Consider the following 18,731-nt stretch of genomic DNA (forward strand, 5'->3'; position numbering starts at 1 on the left):
CCGCAGCGGCATACCGTCTTCTCATTGCCCAAACAGTCCAAATTGTAGTTAAACGTCAGTTCCGTACCTGTCCATGTCAAAAAGCCTTGAAAAATTAGGACTAAAAATGTTTAAAAAAATCTAAATATATCTAAAATGGTCCAAGTTGACGTTAAAACGTCCTGCAAACAAACCCTTGGTCTAGAACAAAAGATGGGCATCACCAACCTGACGGGATGTCGCATATAGCAAAAAGCCCGACACGCGTGTCTCCATTGACCGTCCATTTCTGCGTCTCACAGTTGGGTTGACAGCTATGATTCATAAAGCGGGAGAAATTGCCTTTGGGACCGGCGTCGATAATTCGGTCCTGGAAAGCAAACAAAAAAACTCATGGATGAGCCGCCCAAATAAACAGCCAAATGCACCTGTAGTATCGACCACTATGACGGCACGCTAGCTAGCGCGTATCGTTCCCAAAAGCGATGCCGAGCCATTGTTGTGGCTCCTGGGGGAAGCACGACCGCTACATGAGCGGCCACAATGCACGCCGAAGAGCGCCATATTAACAGACAAACTTACAAACCAAAATACATGGACTTTCTTCAAAATGGCCGATATGTAGCGGAAATAAATGTTCAGTCCTGATGTAGCCCAACGAACCTTGGTGATAGTGAGCATATAGAAGTCGGTAATGTTATTTTCGTGAGCGTGCTTAATCCTGGCCCGGCATTCGTCCTCGTCAATCAGCTCGCCCACATACTCGTTGACAAACTCGCCCTGTGAGGGTAGTACAAATGGATATTTCAGTTTGACTGTTCTCTCATCTCAATATCATTTCCATTCATTCGCCATCAAGCAGAATGGACGCTTAACTCGCGGAAAAATGACCATTAGCGCTTAACCTTTTTAATATCGCGTTGAGCGACCAATCCCCAGCCCTTTCCCGGTGTCTTGATGATCTGGGTGTCTGGATAGAGGCGCTCGCTGAAGTCCCGGTTGCAGCAGCGTTGGCCACTGGGACAGACCTCCGGGTGGCACTCGTACTGGAGCATGCGGTTCAGGCACTCCGACTCAAAGCCGCAAGGGCGCTCCACCGACGGCTTGCAGTTGCATTTGGGGATCTCCGACACGTCGGCGGTGTACACCTGCACTTTGCCCACGGGTTTGTTCACCTGAAGGACAAGAGGTTAAAAAAATTAGGGTTGAAAAACATTGCCTACATTGACTAGAATATAACATTATATTCTAATGGCACTGACACAAAATGGCCGACAAACCTTAATAAACTTGTAGGGTGGCGGTTTTCGGTTTTTCTCCTCCTCTTCCTTAGCTTCGCGCTTCATCTTCATCTCCTTGAAACGAGCTTCTGCCTCCAGAAGAGCTAAAGAGAGAAAAACTTCATATTATCCCATGGGAAAGACAAACAATGGTAAAAATCTATCTATTCATTTTTTTGAAGAAGATTCTGTCCTTGGGCTAGGCAGATATTTACCAGTCTTGAAAACCTTCCCAATGTTGCTCGTTTGGCTCTTGCTACCCCGGTCTCCCTCCATGTAAGGGAAGACACGGCCTTGGTAGGTCCAGAAGTAGTCTTTGGACCCAAAGAAAAAGACGGGGAACTCCCCGATCTTGTGACGAAGGTGCTGGATATTTGTGGGGACGGTACGGGGATGCTGGATCTCCGCTGGCCACCATCTGGAGAGACAGAGGGAAAACACATGTTTGGGGAAGGAAGACCCAGACAGAATCATGGTGGTGTCGGTTCGGGGGCTCACCTGTACTTTCCTAGTTTGACCCAGATGATGTCTCTGTATTTGGGCTTCTTGCCAGCACGGCAGTCGTTGCAGAACCAGCTGCCGTCTGGCATGGCGATGTTGAGGCAGTCCGGGTGGAAGGCGGCCGGGCAGGATTCGCAACACAGCAGCTGACCTCCTGCCGTCGTTAAGACACACATTGTTGGATTCATTCTATAATACCATAATATACATATGTGTGCATTTAATCATTTTTGTATAAGAGCTGCTACAATTTGTCTGGGGCGAGCTCGGGATCGTAACATGTCGTTCCGAGGACTTTTTACTGGAAGATAGGACTGACCTTTACCCCAGAATGCAGACCTAGAAGGACGCTTAAGTATTTTAATTTCCAATAGAGTTGTTTTTGAGTTCCGACCTTAATTGTTATTATTGAATACCTGATATGCTATGATTGTTAGAGCTGTTGTTTTGTTTACGTAATTGGATTAATCAATAACCTTGTAATGTAAAAAAAAAAAAAAAACATAGAACAACACGAAAAATACTATTCTTTGAAGAGACAGCTATCAGCATGAACTGTTTTCGTTCTGCCAATCGGCAAGCACCTTTGGAGCAGACGAAGCACCAGCTGACGTTGACGTGACGATGGTGGCTGTATCCCTTTTTGGCGCTAAAGTGGTTGGTGCAGACGATGGCTGTCCCGGTGATGATCTGGCTTCCCGCCGCCACGCACTGGTCGCCCATGTGGTAGGCCACGGGGCAGCGCATGCATCGCATTAGGCGACCTGCAAAGAAACAGCATCAGGCCCGCCCAGGTCGAACCAAGCTACCTTCCAGCCTTACCTTTGGCGGCCCTGTGCTGAGTTTGGCTTCCGTAATGGCAGCTGAGGCAAGCGTGAAGAGGACAACGGAAGCCCTTGTTGTCCAAGACGGTGAGCGGGCTGAGGCGGACGCACGCCTGGTGGTAGAACTTGCCGCAGTGGATCACGTGGCAGCGTATCAGCTCCCCGTCAGACTGTTTGCAGGTGAAACAGGAGCGGAGCCCTGGCCAGACCAAGAAGGGAGCTTAAATTTCTTTCTTTTTTTAAATATGGCGTCCGATCCTACGTTCCCTCTAAGTTGGCGCTTACCGGTGCTACATGATCGGCATTGCAGCTTGTCCTCGGGTAGGAAGCAGCCCTCTCCCAGACAATGGAGGTGAAACATCCCACAGCATTGACCTTCGCAGGGAACCAGGTCTTCGCCGGCAAGCTCGCAAACCTGCACGGCAACATCAACGTGTCATCCGCTAACAGCTAACTGCTAACAAATTTCAATGGCTAAAAATGAAATTGTATTAACTTGTATGGGAAGGACGCACCTGGCAGACAAACTCTTTCTTGCGTTCGCCCTTCTTCATCTCATCCAGACTTTCGCTAGGAGAAGGGGGACATCCATCGCTTCCGGAAACCTGGACAGAATGTTTGTGTTAATGGTGCAAAATTTTGATTTTTGGAAGAAAAACATACGAGTAAAAATCTCTCACATCTGGTTCGTGACAAAGGGATGAGCGCCTCTTTTTGGCGTTGGTGGGATCCTGGAAGTTTTCTCCTTCTCGCTTTCGCTTGCGTTTTGGTTCCTCTGCTTCTTGCTTAACTAGGGAAGAAAAATATTTTAAGGGCGCCTTATAATCCAGTGTTTTATATATGGAAACAAAATTAAAGTGTCATTCATTGAGGGAGCGCCTTATAGTCCTGAAAATACGGTATGTTTATGGAATGATTTAAATTGTACCGGAAAGTAGTGGCTTTTTGGTTTCTTTAACTTCCGTGTCCGCCTTTCGCTTTCTCTGCTTGGGTTTCTCTTGAGATTCCTTCAACTTTCCGGCCAGTGTCTGTTGACGAATCACATTCATGGTAAGCCATTCCTATCTTATTTCTCAGGATGCTGTCGGTCAAACTCACATTTTTCCGCCTTTTTTTCGGCTGCTCCACTGCTACGTCCAGCAAAGTTGTCTTTTTGGAGATTTTCTTAAGCCCTCTTTTAGCTAAAAAACATCAGAATAGCAAATATGTGGTTTAATTGACTTCATGAATGGAGGTACTAATTGGTGTTGCACTAGTATTGCCATGGATACACAATGAAAACGCATCTTATCCATTTGAATACAAAGTGCCCCTTTTTTTAAACTTATCTACTGACCCAAAGCTTCTCCCGTCTTGGCTTTCTGGGTTGAAGTCTTCGATGTTTTCCTCTGTGCCGCCGTCTTCAGGGACGAAGCGAGAATTTTGGGTGCTAGTTTCTTCTTGAGCGGTACCGCCGTTTTCGCTCGTCGGCGAACCTGAGATTCATCACATGGAATATATTTAAGTGACCTGAAAACTGTTGTGCAAAAATCTGATGTCTGACCCAACCTGTGGTAGAGAAGCAGTGTTTTTCTTCTCCTTTTTCTTTAGGCTGCGACCATTGAGGCGTTGGGCCGCTCCGATAAGGAGCTCGGCCTCAGCCTCCGCTCCGGGTTCGGGCTTGAGTTTGTCCAGGAGGCGAGGGTTGAGGCGGGGCCCATCGCCATCGTACGCGAAGGTGAAGTTGGCCAGGCGGTCTTCAGACGACATTGCCAGGGCTTCTGTGGCCTGAATTACGCCCATCTTCCACTGGGGTCGCAATTTACAAGGTACGGATTGTAGAGTCTGTGATGGACAAGCAGACAATTAATAGGTATTATTCTTGTCGAAAAACACAGACATATATTGATTTTTAAATGGTAGCATTAATTAGACGACTTGGTCAAATAATATACTCTAGGAGTAATCAATTAATGTATTTTTTAGACTACTTTTTGCAGTACAATTCTAGCCTAAAGCTTTTCTAACAACGTGTCTCATTAAATTTGGTCATTCCATTTCATAGATGGGTAATTATGCTAATTGGTTAAAGTCCCACTCCTATTTTTTTCTTCTAAGTTTGCCTATTTACCTTCTTGTGGACGACACGTGAAGCCGGCTGCTTTTTTTGCAAGCTGAGCTCTTCATACTGGCTCTCCCGGGCAAAGGACACCATGTTCTTCTCAAAAATGTAACCCCTCTCGGGTGCGTCTCCAAAGTATTGGACGTGGTAAAGGGGGCCCGATCTGCTTTTGCCTATTAGATGAGGACAGATGGCTATTAGGGTTATTCAGCGCCATTTTAGTGAAGCGTGGTGGAGATGAGACTCACCGTTGGATTTCACATGGTGATCGCGTTCGGGGTCGGTGGTGACTATGCAGGGCCACCAGGGGTACCCCGATACCTTGGTCCAGACCACGTCTCCGACAGAAAAGCTGGTCAGCAAAAGGGGCGGGTTCGATGCTGGCTCTGAGACAACCGGCAGCTGGAAGTAAATATTTATTTTTATTATTAACCCTTTCAAAGTGTCTTGATTAGTAGCTACTATTTTGTAGTAGTCAAATTATCACAAATTAACTATGAGTAACATTGAAATGGCCCAAGACCAACAGAAAGTCAGCAAAAAAATAATAATAAAAAAAATTAAAAAAAACGGGCCTAAAAAATGCCCGAAAAATAAACAAAAAATGACCCCAACTGCAATTTAAGTATGACGTTATCCAAAATAAATTAATTGCTTTTCCCAGTCCGAATGAATTGGACATCTTTCATTTTTATCATTCAAGTTTCATATCTAGATACAATATTTCCATTTTGATCATTTTGACAACTCTAGTCACTTGCCAGAGCCTCCGCCACCTCGTTTTTCTCGACGGCGTCCTCTGGAAGTTTCCTTCCAGCCTGGTCATCGGTTTTGGAGGGACGTCCGGTTGTGCGCAACGCCACGGTGGTGCCATATTTCCTCCATTTCGCGATGACGGTCTTCACCATGTTCCACGGGATATTGAGCGCCTTGGAAATTCTTTTGTAGCCTTCTCCTGACAAAAACCTCTGAACAACAAGGTCATTCTGATGCTGTGGAAGTTCTCTGCAGGCCATGGCTTGTTGTGACTATAAGAATGTTAGGAGAAGCCTATTAGATCATCTATTGTGAATCTATTTAGAGATCGTTGCAGTTAATGTCCCAAAATAAGTTAAATACTACACATTTTAACAACCACAAGTAAAAACTAACCTCATTTGCCGCTTCCAGAGGAGGGTCGGAGACATCAAAAGCCTCTTCACGTGTGGGAGAAGAACCCAGGTCGGGTTGAGGTTTGGATTTGATAGGTCGACCCCTAAGCTTCTTCACTTCTTGCCGTCCCTCGGGCGTGGAAGCCGCCGCCCCTTCCACGACGGCGGCACGTGACTCGAAGAGGGGTCGGGGTACGCTGGCCTTCAGCTCCGGCTCGCCGTGCGGACCGCACTCGGGTTGCCGGGCGCCGTCGGAGGCGGGGGCATTGGCGCCCTTGACGACGGGCGTCTCGGTGGCTCGGGCGTCCCGCTCGCCGTTGAGGACTAGGGACGTGAGGTCCTCGAGCCGCCTGTGGCCCGACATCTGAAGCACGCCGTCCTGCAAGGTTGCGGCCCGGTCCATGAGGAGTGACGGGTCGCCGCAGGGCGGCTGCTTGACGCTGACGGGCTCGGCCAGCTTGGGTATCGAAGGCAAGGAGCTCGCTTTGCCGTACATTCCGTTTGTGCGTTCTGTTGAAAGGAACAGAGTTGGGATAGAATCAAACGTCTATGAGAATTATAACTTCAACTTTCAACTCCTTATTGGTACTCAACCATTTGCAATATCATAGAAGTAAAGAAAAGAACACATTAGTTTCTTTTGTCGTTGAAATGGATTGGACGTCTATACCTGTTAATGGCAACTGATGACGTCATGATTGGAACTTCCATTTAGACAAGGTTCTAGGAGTGGTGGATACTCTTACCCCTAAAATGATAAACTAGCAGCTAACTGCAACGGTTCGGGGTAAAGAGCGAAACGAGAACAGCTGACAAGTAACCGCAACGCACTGGGTTCGAATCCGTGACATTTATTAGGCAAGTAAGCGTCTCATCGAGGATCGATTAGTCTTGTCTGGCGAGCGCGCAGCAATTGTTTCAACTTCATGCCAGCGTTTCAAAGTATACTTGTAAAGTACAAACTTTACGAAACTAAGTGTACTATTGAAACGACATTTGAAGCAAAGTTATATTTAACAAATATTTGGCATATACGGTCGCTTTTGGAAAAGGCTCGCAGCGCGACTCATTGACCAGATATCAAACAAAGCCGCCGCACAAAGGACAAAACCAACAACAACTCGAAATTTTCCCTACCACGACAAAAAATTAAACATGTTACTTACTAGAATTGGAGGACGTTACCTGACTAAGGTTGTCTGGGTTAAATGTTCGGCCTTAACGCGGTTAGGAGAGTCACTTTGTCGGCGCCATGACAGCTCGTTTCGAAAAATGCTAAGCAGCGAAGCTCATTGGAAACCCATTGAAAAGTAGCATCTTTGGTTAGCATAAGCTAACTAGCCGCCTCTAGCTTAAAATGGATGCTCGGCCCCGGGACAAGTGTACACTTTTTTCAAGGAAAAAAAGCCCTCGGCTTATTTGGCCGTAACCCCGAGACGGACAGAATAGTTTGGGTGTGTTACCTGCTAACTGGACGTCCTTGTGCCCGTTTAGGAGGAAGCGGAAAGTTTATTCATGGCGTAAAACGCAGATTTTCATTCAAGTGGACCAAAAAGGCTTTTGCGGGGAAATCAAACAGCGAGGCCGACCAGCGCGAAAAATACTCGCTTGTGATTGGTCGGCGGCACAAGAAAAAGACCGGTCCTTTCCTGAAAATAAAACAAAATAAATAAATAAAATGAAAATAGCATCGTTCACTACCACCACTTTACGGTTTATTTTTTGAGTGCTTTTCTTTCGTTCTTGTAAATATATATTGAAAATAATTACATTCGCCATGTTGTGTCCCCGAAAAACAATACTCATCCAATAAAGTTATCTAATTCAAACACTCAAAGTAACCTACAAATGTGAGTTCAAAACATGTTGACTCAGAGAGCAAAATGAGTTTTGAAATGATTATTTTAATTAGAAAAGCTATACTACACTATTAGTTTTAGATTAAGGAGGTCTGGGGTAATTTTAAGGTCGTTTTGGCTTTGAAATATCTTTTTTTATATTGTCTTTACTTTGTTGAGTAGCACTCTGCATTTCCGGTGGGCGGGTTCCAGTAATCCCGCCATGTTATGACTCAGATGTCGTAAGCATGTTTTTCCACTACGAGTATGAATAGAAAGTACATTCAATTAAAATACACGAAAATGGGTATATGTAAATCGTGTAAAACAAAAACAAAAAAGGGATTAAGTTAAACTGGAGAACTCTTTTCTTTTATTGTTATTGCTAGAATTATTTTAAACTACAATGATGAAGTTCTTTTTTACATTGTTGGCGCCTTCTCTGACTTTCAAGTTAAAACCTTTCATCTTGTAAATCACAATGTTTTTATATAAATAGCAAGCGTTCATTGGCCTTGATTAATTTTGAATTATTGCACGATTAACGTGGCAAATTACACATGTCTTAGTGTAAAAACAACCAGAAAATACAATACAACTGTCTTTTATTTTGTTTTATAACGGTCAAATGACGTCAGGGGAAGACTTGCCAGGTTTCGTCTGTCCTGTCATTCGAAGCCGGAGAGAGACGGGAAGGGCATGAAGAACGTAGCCGCATTTTCCCAAATTGTACAGCTAATTTACGTCACCTTTCGTATATATGTCCCAGTTTCATTTCCTTTCCTTTAACAAATATTTGGTGTCGCTTGCTAGCCAACTAGCTAGTTAGCGTACCAAGTTAAAACATTCGAAACAAACGGACCGCAAAGCTTCCACATGGCGCTAATCCTGTTTTCGAGGTCCAGGGCATCTTTATTGACAACTTCCAGGTCGTTAAACAACGACTTTCGGAAAGCTAAAGGTAAGAAGTCATTTTGTGTTAGTTTTTTAGGACCCTGCGTGACTGTCGAGAAGTTGCTAACTAGCTCGTCTACATTAGCATTAGCTTGGTGGTTTTCCGGTATAGTACTTGAGAGCAGCGGTGAATGACGCGTGGTTCATGGTTGTTACTACAAGTAAAGTCTTAAGTTTGATATAAACGTCTCGGAAATAAATGTCGCAAAGCGGCCTGCCAGAATTAGGCTCGAGGTCGTCTGAGGACAGCGACTGAACGCAATGAATGTGAGGATGCCGGTTGCCATGGCAGCATTTTCTCATAGGCTATTTATAATTGAAACCATGCAATGTATTCGTATATAATGATTTTTCGTTCCCCCCGACTTTATCGGGCAGTTTTTTTGGAAGAAACTGTACAACTCCACCAAATTTGAATGAATTTATTTAAACATAATAGAATGGCTGATAATGTTTTATCTTTCAGCACCTTTGGCCGCAGTCGCGCTTATCAGTGTCGTTTTATATGACACTTTAGAGTAGTATAAATAATTGTAAAAATTATCTCTATACTTGTCCTGGTATTTATAGTATTTTGAGGATGAATTGCTGTGTTGTTTTTACACTGTAGTAAACTGTTGTATGTAGTAGAGGGGCCCCATTTTTCATGTAGTTTCACATACACTATTTACATCATTTCCAGTTCATTCGTTGGGTTGTTTGAATGTGACGGGCTTCCAGTACACTCTGCAAACGCAATGTGGCGGCCGGGAGTGGGCGCGCCTGGCCCACCTGTTATTACAACAAGTGTAGCACGCTTCTGGTTAACCCCAGATGCACTTTCAGTTTGCCTTTTGTCACCAATCTAAATCAATGATTTTTTTTACCCTTGCAGGGAAAATAGAAGATGCTTCCTGCTTCAATTGCACAGCGTTACGGCTTTCCAGTCAGAGGTGAGACGTTCAAATCCAAAGCTGAAACTAGTAGGCAGAAGCCATTTTTGTGAGCCTACTTCGAGATTTTTCGTTAATCTAACCCATGTCTTGTTTACATTACCCGCGATATTCGAGGGATTACTGTATTAGGTACACTTTGATAATCCAATTATCTGCTAAACAGTGCTTCCTCATTGATCCACACTCTGTTTTTTCATTTACTGTTGAACCCAATTAGACTGACTAGAACAGGGGTACACATATTTACCTACACAAGGCGCACCTAAAATTTCCTGAGTTTGTTTCCGTCTCTGCAGACACGACAGATTCCGATTGGTGGCGGAAGCCCGGCTCCAGTGGCCAGAGAGCGCCCGTCCCGTCTCATGTTGGCGCCGCGTTCCAGGCTCCTACCCTCTGTCGCTAATTTGCGATGCACGGTATCTCCACGTCTCGGCGATTCGGCAAGACGACTCCAAGGTGGAAAAATCCCTACGCTCGCTAAAGGACAAGAAGAAGCTAGAGGAAGGCGGTCCGGTGTACAGCCCCTCCGCCGACGTCGAGCCGGTCAGACGCACACTTGGGCAGCGAGTGCTGGACGAGATCAAGCATTACTACCACGGCTTCAGGCTGCTCTTCGTGGACACTGGAATCGCTGGGCGGATGCTGTGGCAGGTTCTCAATGGCCACGCCTTATCACGCCGGGAGAGGAGACAGGTCAGGATTGACGTTCATAAATGTCCAAATGTCTACTGTGTAATTTCAGGTAGTTTATAATGCTTTCCACTTTGTATAGATTCAACGTCTAGTTTCGTCAATAGCAGACAATGAAGAAATAGTGGTTATTTATATAAGAATGTTTTACAAAAAATATTGTGAAATAAGACCTTTTATTGCCCATAACATTGATTCTAATACAGTATTGGCCCAAATATAAGACGAAAAATAATTACAGAATAACCTTACAAACTAAAACTGGGAAAAAAACAGAAGGAACCAAGAAAGGATGCAGACCATCCCCCGACCAAAGGTCCACCTAACCGAGGCAGAAACATACTTGAACACGGGCTTTGGTACAAGCGGGGGATGGTCAACGAGACAATTAAGAACCCTTGAGTTGTGCAAGCGAAAGTGAGCCTAAAAAGACACAGGAGAACTCATACAAGACACGAAAAGAAATACCCAACAAAACATGACATTTTGAACACCAAATTAAATTTTTATAGACAAAATAATTGCAGTATCATGTCAAAAGTGTCCATCACATTTTAAGAACGGAACATAAAGATATCTATTAACTACTACATTTGTGCCCATGTATATTACTTTTATTTAAAATATATATTCATAGTATATAGATATTTTGTAGACAATAAAAAAATGTCAACATACATCTATGTTGCTTCCAGTTTCTGCGCACTTGTGCGGACGTCTTCCGACTTCTCCCCTTCCTGGTGTTCATCATCGTCCCTTTCATGGAGTTCCTGCTGCCCGTGGCGCTCAAGCTCTTCCCCAACATGTTGCCGTCCACCTTCGAGACGCAGTCCAAAAAGGTTAGCAAAGCATAGCGCCGCCTTCCCTTGACACCGGGCATGAACTTTCACCCCCCAGTCACTTACTCGAACCTTAATCCTATTGAGCCGTCTATTTTAACAGAGAACGACTCTCACCCTATGTCAACTACTGTTGAGCCTGCCATTAAAGTCCCCTGAAGCAAGATGTCAGAAACTGTACATAAAGTTTAATCAAGAATTCGATAAATGTCAATGTCCCCCCAACACAAGATGGTTGAAACCTCTTGTAAATCTTTCAATAATTCAGTGACAGTATTTTAATAAAGAAAATTATTCACTTAATGTTCACTACAGTCCAGCCCAAAAAAGTCCTCTGACCCAAGATGGCTGCCTAGCATACTTATTTGATATTGCTGGGCACCTGTGCTGCACAGAAGTCGTCTGACCCAAGATGGCTGCCTAGAGTACTTATTTGATATTGCTGGGCACTTCAGTGCTGCACTGATGTCGTCTGACCCAAGATGGCTGCCTAGTGTACTTATTTGATATTGCTGGGCACTTCAGTGCTGAGTCCTTTGTAGCAAAAGTGGCTTCAGCGTGGATTTTCACATTTTTATGAACCTAAAATCCATAGATAGTAATTTAAAAAAGTGGATGCAATAATCAAGGGATTACTCTAGTTACCGTGGCAACGCTTTTCTTCCTGTTGAGTTCTATCATGTGATGTTTCTACGCAGGAGGAGAGATTGAAAAAAGAGTTGCGAGTCAAGCTGGAGATGGCCAAGTTCTTGCAGGACACCGTCGAGGAAATCGCACTCCGCAACAAGGCGGCGCAGGGCGACGTGGCCGAGGAGTTCTCCACCTTTTTCCAGAAGGTGGGTATGCATCACTAAGCCACGCCCTAAAATCCAAAACTGACACGCCCTCTCCGTCCATCCCCTAAGATCCGAGACTCTGGCGAGCGTCCCAGCAACGAGGAGATTATACGCTTCTCCAAACTGTTCGAGGATGAGCTGACGCTAGATAACCTGACACGGCCCCAGTTGGTGGCGCTGTGCCGCCTGCTGGAACTCCAGTCCATTGGTACCAACAATTTTCTGCGTTTCCAGCTCATCATGAAGCTCAGGAACATCCGCGCCGATGACAAGGTAGAAGAGAGAAAGTAGCAGTTTTGTTTCTTTAGGTAAAAGTAATTAAGGAACTAAATTTAAGACGCTGGTGTCAAACTGGTGGCCCGGGGGCCAAAACTGGTCCGCCGCATCATTTTGTGCGGTCCGGGAAAGTAAATCATGTCGAATTTCTGTTTCAGGATCAAATTAAAATAAAGAGTATAGATGTATATTAAATTTCCTAATATTCCCCCTTTTAAATCAATAATTGTAATTTTTTTAATCATTTTTTCTGTTTTTAGTTCAAAAAATCTATTCGTAAAGTCTGGAAATATTTTTTTAAAAAAAGCTAAAATACACATTGTGTTAGATCTATAAAAAAATGAATACTCAGTTTTTATTTTAGAAATTTAAGAAAGTAAATCTTCTTTCCAGCTAATCGCCGAGGAGGGCGTGGAGAGCCTGAACGTCAACGAAGTCCAGGCCGCCTGCCGGGTCCGAGGGATGAGATCACTGGGCGTCACCGAGGAGCGTCTCCGAGAGCAACTCGTCCAGGTAGGATGAAGGCCACTCCCCCTGGCCCACTAGCTCCACCCCCTGTGTTAACACCAACAAACTCATCTCCCAACAGTGGCTGGAGCTTCACCTGAAACAGCAGATTCCCACATCCCTGCTGTTGCTGTCCCGGGCCATGTACCTCCCCGACACCCTATCCCCCGCCGACCAACTTAAGAGCACCCTGCAGACGCTACCCGAGATGGCGGTAAGTTGACGTCGCCGTCTTATGCCGTCTTATGCCGCCTCTGCTGGCTTTTAACCACCCGTCGCATTTTTCAGACCAAGGAAGCCCAAATGAAGGTGGCTGAGATGGAGCTGTCCAAGGTGGACAACAAGACCAAAGTGGAGACCACGTTGCTGGAGGAGGCGGCCATACGGCAGGATAACAAGGACAGGGAGATGGAGAGGCTGGCCGACGCCGCCGAGAAAGCCGCCAGGGTACTTTTTTTTGGGTTTAGGGGTTGTTTTTGACCACTTTTGCACCAACACTAGTTTTAGTGTCGCATTAAAATGACATCATCGTTTTTCAAGATTACTTAGTAGTAGTAGTAGTTTCCAGCCAGTGGTTACCCTATTCAAGATGGCTGCCAGCTACACACATCAACCCATTGACTTTCACTCATTTTCTGCCAATCCTCCCACATCAAATGGATTGGACGCCTCGCCATTTCTGTCATTTTCAAGCTTCGTTCTTCCCACAGGACAATGAGGAGCTGGAAGCCGAGCGTATGACGACATCTCCCAACGATGTCCTGAGGGACACGGCACCCGTCCTGGAAGGCGTTAAGGTCATTTTTTTGTTACTGGATTACACATAGCGATGTCCACAACTCTGTCAATATTTATTTGTTCTTCTTGATCTTGTACATCAACGCCATTTCAACAGTGGCAGACATTCCTGCGCTACCAGGTTAGCTTCAGCGCTATCCAAACTTCCCAGAACGTTCTCCTCACGTCGTGTTTGTGCTCTGTAGAACCCAAAATGTGACCTTTCCTTAAAATAAAGTCGGTCCTTCGGTCCTTCTGGGTAATTCTGGTCTTTTGGTGTGTTTACAGGGCGAAGAGATCACCAAAGAAGAGATCGACCTGATCAGCGATGCCTGTTCCAAGCTGAAAGAGCAGAAGAAATTGCTGACTCTAGAAAAAGAAGAGCTGGAAGAGCTCAAGGATGACGTCCAGGAGTACAACGAGGTGAGTTGATAGGAATTGGAAGAGTAGGAAGGTCGGTTTTTACCACCATGACTCGCACAGGACTTGGACGAGATCAAGAAGGAGCTATCCAAAACCGGCCAGGAGAAGGCGGTGTGCGAGTCCAAAGCCAGCCAGCGCCTCGCCAAGAGAGTCAACCGCATGATCGGGCGCATCGACAAGATCATCGGCGAGTTGGAGAAAGACAAAGTCATCCTGGATGGGCAGATGGACGTCGGAGCCACGCCCCCCGTCGGGTAAGCGCCAAGACCCCGTCTTGGTTCATCCTGCTTCTCTTCATCCACATCCGCGATCACCCGGTAAAATCCCAGTAGGGCTCAATAGCTCCCTAATGGAGCTCCCTAATTGATTGTAAACCTTCACAGCTTATTCTTGACTAAAAACGGAGACGCCACCAGGTAAGATATGCAGAAAGCTAGCACTTTTTGGGGGGGGGGGGATGGGCTGTTTCTAACCAATGCTTACATGGTTGTCTGCTGTGATTCTGCTCGTTGAGGTGGTGAGCTGGGTAGAGCGGGGGTTGCTTAGAAAGGGAACAATGCTGCTTAATTGGTAATTAAGTAGGCTAGAAACGTGCTTCACAATCTTTTTAGAGCTGTGCTGCACTTTTTACTTGGAAAAAACCTCAAGGCACACCACTAAAAATAAGCTAAAAAAAGTGCTTACTTTAACCTAATAGTATTTATTAAGATTTGAGTCTTGGAATAGTATAATATTTATTCTATTTCAATTTTAATCTGGTAGTATTAAGATTTTTTTTTACCATGCATGGGTTATTGGTAAATCATTTTCTGTGGCATACCCAACCATGGGTCACGGCACCCCCAGTGTGCCAAGGGGTAGTGGTTGGGAAACACTAGGCTAGGATAGGGAAGAAGAACATTTGATTGGCCGTTTAACAGACGTGTGCTGCATGCCATGAGCCGTCCCTCCATCCAGCGCTTTTTTTAGCCCCGCCCAATCCGGTAACGCATTTTCCTGTATCCAGTCTCTTCTACGCCTTCAGGGAGAACCTGATCAGCATCGACGAGCTCATCGGGGTCATGCGGCAGATCCAGAACATTCCCGAGCATAAGCTCCAGAGCATCGCCGAGGCGCTCGACGACAACCGTGACGGCAAGATCGACATTGATGATGTCATCAAGGTGCGCCACATTGTATTTTTGGACATTTTACTACAGCAGAAATAGGAAAAAATTCATTGTTATTGTCCAGGTGGTGGAACTCATCGACAAAGAGGACATCGACATCGCCACCTCGCAGGTGGCCGACATCTTGGTCATGCTGCAGAAGGAGGAGAAGCTGATGGAGAAGGAGAAGGCCAAAGAGAAGGCGGAAAAGGAGCAAGCGGCCAAGCTCAATGGCTAAAACCAATGACGAGGCTCGTGGCAAACACGAGGCTCCTATTGCCTTTAAAAGGCACCGCGTCAAAGAAATATGTCTACTGATGGTGGAAAAAACGCCTTGGTGTTTTATTTTTATTTTGTATATAGTGCAAGACACCAAAAATCCGAAAGCTTTCTGCACTTTAGTCCAAAATTCATCAACGTCATTCCTCATCATCTTCATTATGCATCAGCATGTATCACAAGGGGTCTCAAAATCTTTTTTTTTTAGAGGGAAAGGGGGACGTAAGTGCCCTGAAAGTTACAGAAAGTGGCCCAAAATTTTTAAGGGAATTGGAAGTTTCTCTGAAATATTCAGGGAGTGATTCTGGGATCAACTGGAAATGTACAGGAAGGGATAGAATGTTTAAAAAAGAACAGAAAGTGACTGACAATCAACAGAAAAAAGTTACACGAAATACTTGATTTCAAAAATGTAAACAATGATTCCTTTGATTAAAACTGAATTGATCAACTGGATTTTAATGTACATACGCACGCTTGACAGCTTGTTGATTGTCGTCACAGTGATTGTAACGCCATGACAACGACTTTAAATCCAAAAGCAATCTTAATCCGAGGCGTTTTTCCTCACAATAGATTTTTTTTTGAAATCTTTTTTTATTTATTATGCAAATTTGGTGGTTTTATGCCAGGGCACATTTGACTTGAACTGTATGCAAAACGAATCATTTTACCCCCCATTAAGAGAAACATTGTTAAAAAATGTGAAAAAACAATGTACAAAAAAATAAATAATTAAGAAACTATTTGTGTTTCATGGTTTATTTTTATCACCTCCCACAAAAAGTACTATACAATATATAACTGCTTGACCTTCCCAAGATGGCCGCCACGCGTTTTAATGTATTAGTACGTACTATTCATTTATTGACATCGAAACAAACCACTGGTTGACCTTCCCAAGATGGCTGCCACGTACGTACGTGCTGATGACGACGCATCAGAAAAAAAGGAAAAGAGGTTAAAATGTTTGGTTCTTCGTCCTGCAGAGTTTACTATGGTAAGTGAAGTTGCATATATCCTCATTTTGCAGTCATTTATAAAAAAAATACTATAAATGGTGAATCATTGTACATACTAAACGATACTATTTGACATCATCTTTAGAAAGACGTTAGTTTTGTTTAGGGGGGAAAAAGCCTACTAACTGATTAAATGTGTCAAATACGGTTAAAAAAAACTGTCCAAATGTCTTTTCCCTCTAATTTACATGCATACAAGATAGCCATCGCAACATTCTTGTTGTATAAAATGTGATTTAAACGAAACCAACAAAATCACGACCTAATTAATTTCAGGACCAGGTGTGCCAAACCCAGAAAGAGTTGCAAACAATTTGTTTAAACTGCGTGTATTTTACATAAGTAAATGGACATAAACGAGAATAAATATAATTTATTGTTTTCCACCCTTTACGTCCTTTAAAAATATATCGAAATTTTGTTAGTTTACGTTTACTTTCGGACCATCCAGGTTAATATTGTTGGGGATATATCTTTGGCCACTAGAGGGCATCTTAGAAGTACTTTTCCCCCCATTCATATTGAATAATTAATAGTTAACCAGTCTGCTTTAATTGATAACTAAAGAAACCAACATTATTTTTCCATGCAAACGTGGACTAGCACTGCTTTTTTGGGATAGCCTGTACGTTGGTGGTGGCCATCTTACGTAGGTCAACTGACCAATAGAAACAGAATTTCAAAGAGTCCATTTGGCGCAGCATCATTTCTCAGTCCTCCCCGATGACATCACTTTGGCGTGGAGACGTGTAGGGACGCCGGGTCTTCTCCTCCTCGTCCTTTAGGCGCTCTCTCGGTGACGGAGATGAAAGTGGAAAGAAGAAAGGCGAGTGACGTCTACGCCGTTGACCCCCCCTGGGCTTGTGCTATGTTTTTTAATGCGCAGCCACCTTCCTCGCCTCCAACACCTTTGACAAGATCCGAAGAAGCAAAATTCAGCATGCGTGGGTCTCGTGTGACTCCGCCAAAATAAAAAGCCTCTCAAGGTTGTTCAAAGATGGTTTCAATCCCCTTTTAAGATGAAAAACTAGTTGAACTGCAAGTGACATGGAAATTGTGCAAAGTAAATAGAAAGTGAGATAAAATCAACAGGAATTTTCTAGTTCAATTTGTATGCTTTTGTTTTATTTTGAAAATAAATAAATAAAAATTGAATGTCAATGCATCATACTTCTTTCTGTCAATGATGAAGGGGGATTTTACAATATTTTTTATTAATTTTTTTGCAAAATTATCTTTTTTCATTGTGACAGGCGTCCAATCCAATCGGAGATTGAGATGGATTGGACATCTGTTGTTGTCAATGGCAACCAATGAGTTGGTTTGGGCATTTATGAATAAATAAATGCTTGTTTAAAATGTTGCAACAATTTCAGAAAAAAATCATCATGAGCTCAGTGTTGCTAGGCAACAGTATCCACCCCCCTCTCTCTGCTCGCCCAACCATTTTCTCATTTTTCTTTTCATTATACAGACAATTTTGCACAATATTTGAATCAAAACAATCTCCAAACACTTCGCCAAAAATTTTGTCGTCTCATTTTCCGACCGGTTAGCAAACACGGGCCTACTTTCTACGTTTATTGCATGATACGACAATTCAAATAATTAAAATTATAGTGCTACGCTACTTTAAAAAAATAAATAAAAACTCCACAGTTAGCGTCCGTTTTTTCAATGTCGTGTCGCCACCTCGTGTATAATTATTTTTATTCGCTTTCCTCTCAGACGCCAGCAGTCAAACTTGCGGGCGCCGCTGTTGCCGGGTGAAAATAGGAAGAAAAAACAGCCTCGTCGAATTTGGCTGCCCTGCCGTCCACCCGATACTTTAATGACATGACGTGTAATTACCCAGCCGACCACACGAGGCAACGGGCTTGCGCCTGTCGACTTGTTCCTGTTTATTTTAAACCACAAGAAAATGTGACCTTTGTTCAAAAGTTCCACGTGGCATGCCACGTATGTTGATTTGTTTTAGCTAAAGCGCTAAATTTTGGTCTACTGGGATGGCCAAAAAATGAATAGGAAGTGATGCATAAAAATCAGGAGGAAGTGAGTGAAAATCAACAGGAAGTTACCCAAGAAAGTGGCCCAAAAATTAATCGGAAGTGGGCCAAAAATGAGCAGAAAGTGACCCAAAAATGAACAGAAACTGACCCAAAAATGAACAGAAAGTGGCCCAAAAATGAATCCGAAGTGGCCCAAAAATGAATAGAAAGTGGCCCAAAAATGAACAGAAAATGGCCCAAAAATGAACAAAAATGGCCCAAAAATGAACAAAAGTGACCCAAAAATGAACAAAAAGTGTCCTCAAAGTGACACGCCCCTTTTCAGCTAGCTAAAAATCCCAAGCCGTTTGCACTCGTCGGTA

At 44.0% G+C, this 18,731-nt stretch overlaps 2 protein-coding genes across 5 annotated transcripts in view; one reads left to right on the plus strand and one right to left on the minus strand.

Moving 5' to 3' along the window:
• Window positions 1-7,479, minus strand: part of nsd2 (nuclear receptor binding SET domain protein 2) — a 16,713-nt gene extending 9,234 nt beyond the window's left edge. The window contains exons 1-21 of the mRNA XM_077731530.1: window positions 7,300-7,479; window positions 5,838-6,346; window positions 5,447-5,713; window positions 4,934-5,087; window positions 4,695-4,858; window positions 4,133-4,408; window positions 3,921-4,059; window positions 3,683-3,765; window positions 3,513-3,612; window positions 3,265-3,374; window positions 3,100-3,189; window positions 2,870-2,999; window positions 2,583-2,783; window positions 2,345-2,524; window positions 1,758-1,914; window positions 1,475-1,677; window positions 1,260-1,363; window positions 885-1,154; window positions 643-759; window positions 208-349; window positions 1-67 (exon numbers count right to left, since the gene is read on the minus strand). The exon at window positions 1-67 is cut by the window's left edge and continues 40 nt beyond it. Coding sequence (XP_077587656.1) covers window positions 1-67; window positions 208-349; window positions 643-759; window positions 885-1,154; window positions 1,260-1,363; window positions 1,475-1,677; window positions 1,758-1,914; window positions 2,345-2,524; window positions 2,583-2,783; window positions 2,870-2,999; window positions 3,100-3,189; window positions 3,265-3,374; window positions 3,513-3,612; window positions 3,683-3,765; window positions 3,921-4,059; window positions 4,133-4,408; window positions 4,695-4,858; window positions 4,934-5,087; window positions 5,447-5,713; window positions 5,838-6,332 — 3,449 coding nt within the window. The 5' untranslated portion in view covers window positions 6,333-6,346; window positions 7,300-7,479. The remainder of the gene's footprint in view (window positions 68-207; window positions 350-642; window positions 760-884; window positions 1,155-1,259; window positions 1,364-1,474; window positions 1,678-1,757; window positions 1,915-2,344; window positions 2,525-2,582; window positions 2,784-2,869; window positions 3,000-3,099; window positions 3,190-3,264; window positions 3,375-3,512; window positions 3,613-3,682; window positions 3,766-3,920; window positions 4,060-4,132; window positions 4,409-4,694; window positions 4,859-4,933; window positions 5,088-5,446; window positions 5,714-5,837; window positions 6,347-7,299) is intronic.
• Window positions 7,480-8,308: 829 nt separating this feature from the next.
• letm1 (leucine zipper-EF-hand containing transmembrane protein 1) lies at window positions 8,309-16,084 on the plus strand. 4 transcript variants are annotated; one of them, XM_077731571.1, is made up of 15 exons: window positions 8,309-8,635; window positions 9,503-9,560; window positions 9,860-10,256; window positions 10,949-11,092; window positions 11,791-11,928; window positions 11,998-12,201; window positions 12,598-12,717; window positions 12,794-12,925; window positions 13,000-13,158; window positions 13,422-13,508; window positions 13,607-13,630; window positions 13,777-13,911; window positions 13,972-14,165; window positions 14,918-15,074; window positions 15,145-16,084. In XM_077731571.1, exons 1-15 carry the CDS (start codon window positions 8,551-8,553, stop codon window positions 15,295-15,297), a joined length of 2,187 nt encoding a protein of 728 aa, XP_077587697.1. In that variant the 5' UTR covers window positions 8,309-8,550; the 3' UTR covers window positions 15,298-16,084. The 4 variants fall into 4 exon arrangements, with proteins under 4 accessions (XP_077587697.1, XP_077587698.1, XP_077587699.1 ...); XM_077731572.1 differs by having other exon boundaries at window positions 8,310-8,635; window positions 14,936-15,074; XM_077731573.1 differs by lacking the exon at window positions 13,607-13,630 and having other exon boundaries at window positions 8,310-8,635.
• Window positions 16,085-18,731: the final 2,647 nt, after the last annotated feature.

The sequence above is a fragment of the Stigmatopora nigra genome, chromosome 13, assembly GCF_051989575.1.
Source record: "Stigmatopora nigra isolate UIUO_SnigA chromosome 13, RoL_Snig_1.1, whole genome shotgun sequence".
NCBI lineage: Eukaryota > Metazoa > Chordata > Actinopteri > Syngnathiformes > Syngnathidae > Stigmatopora > Stigmatopora nigra.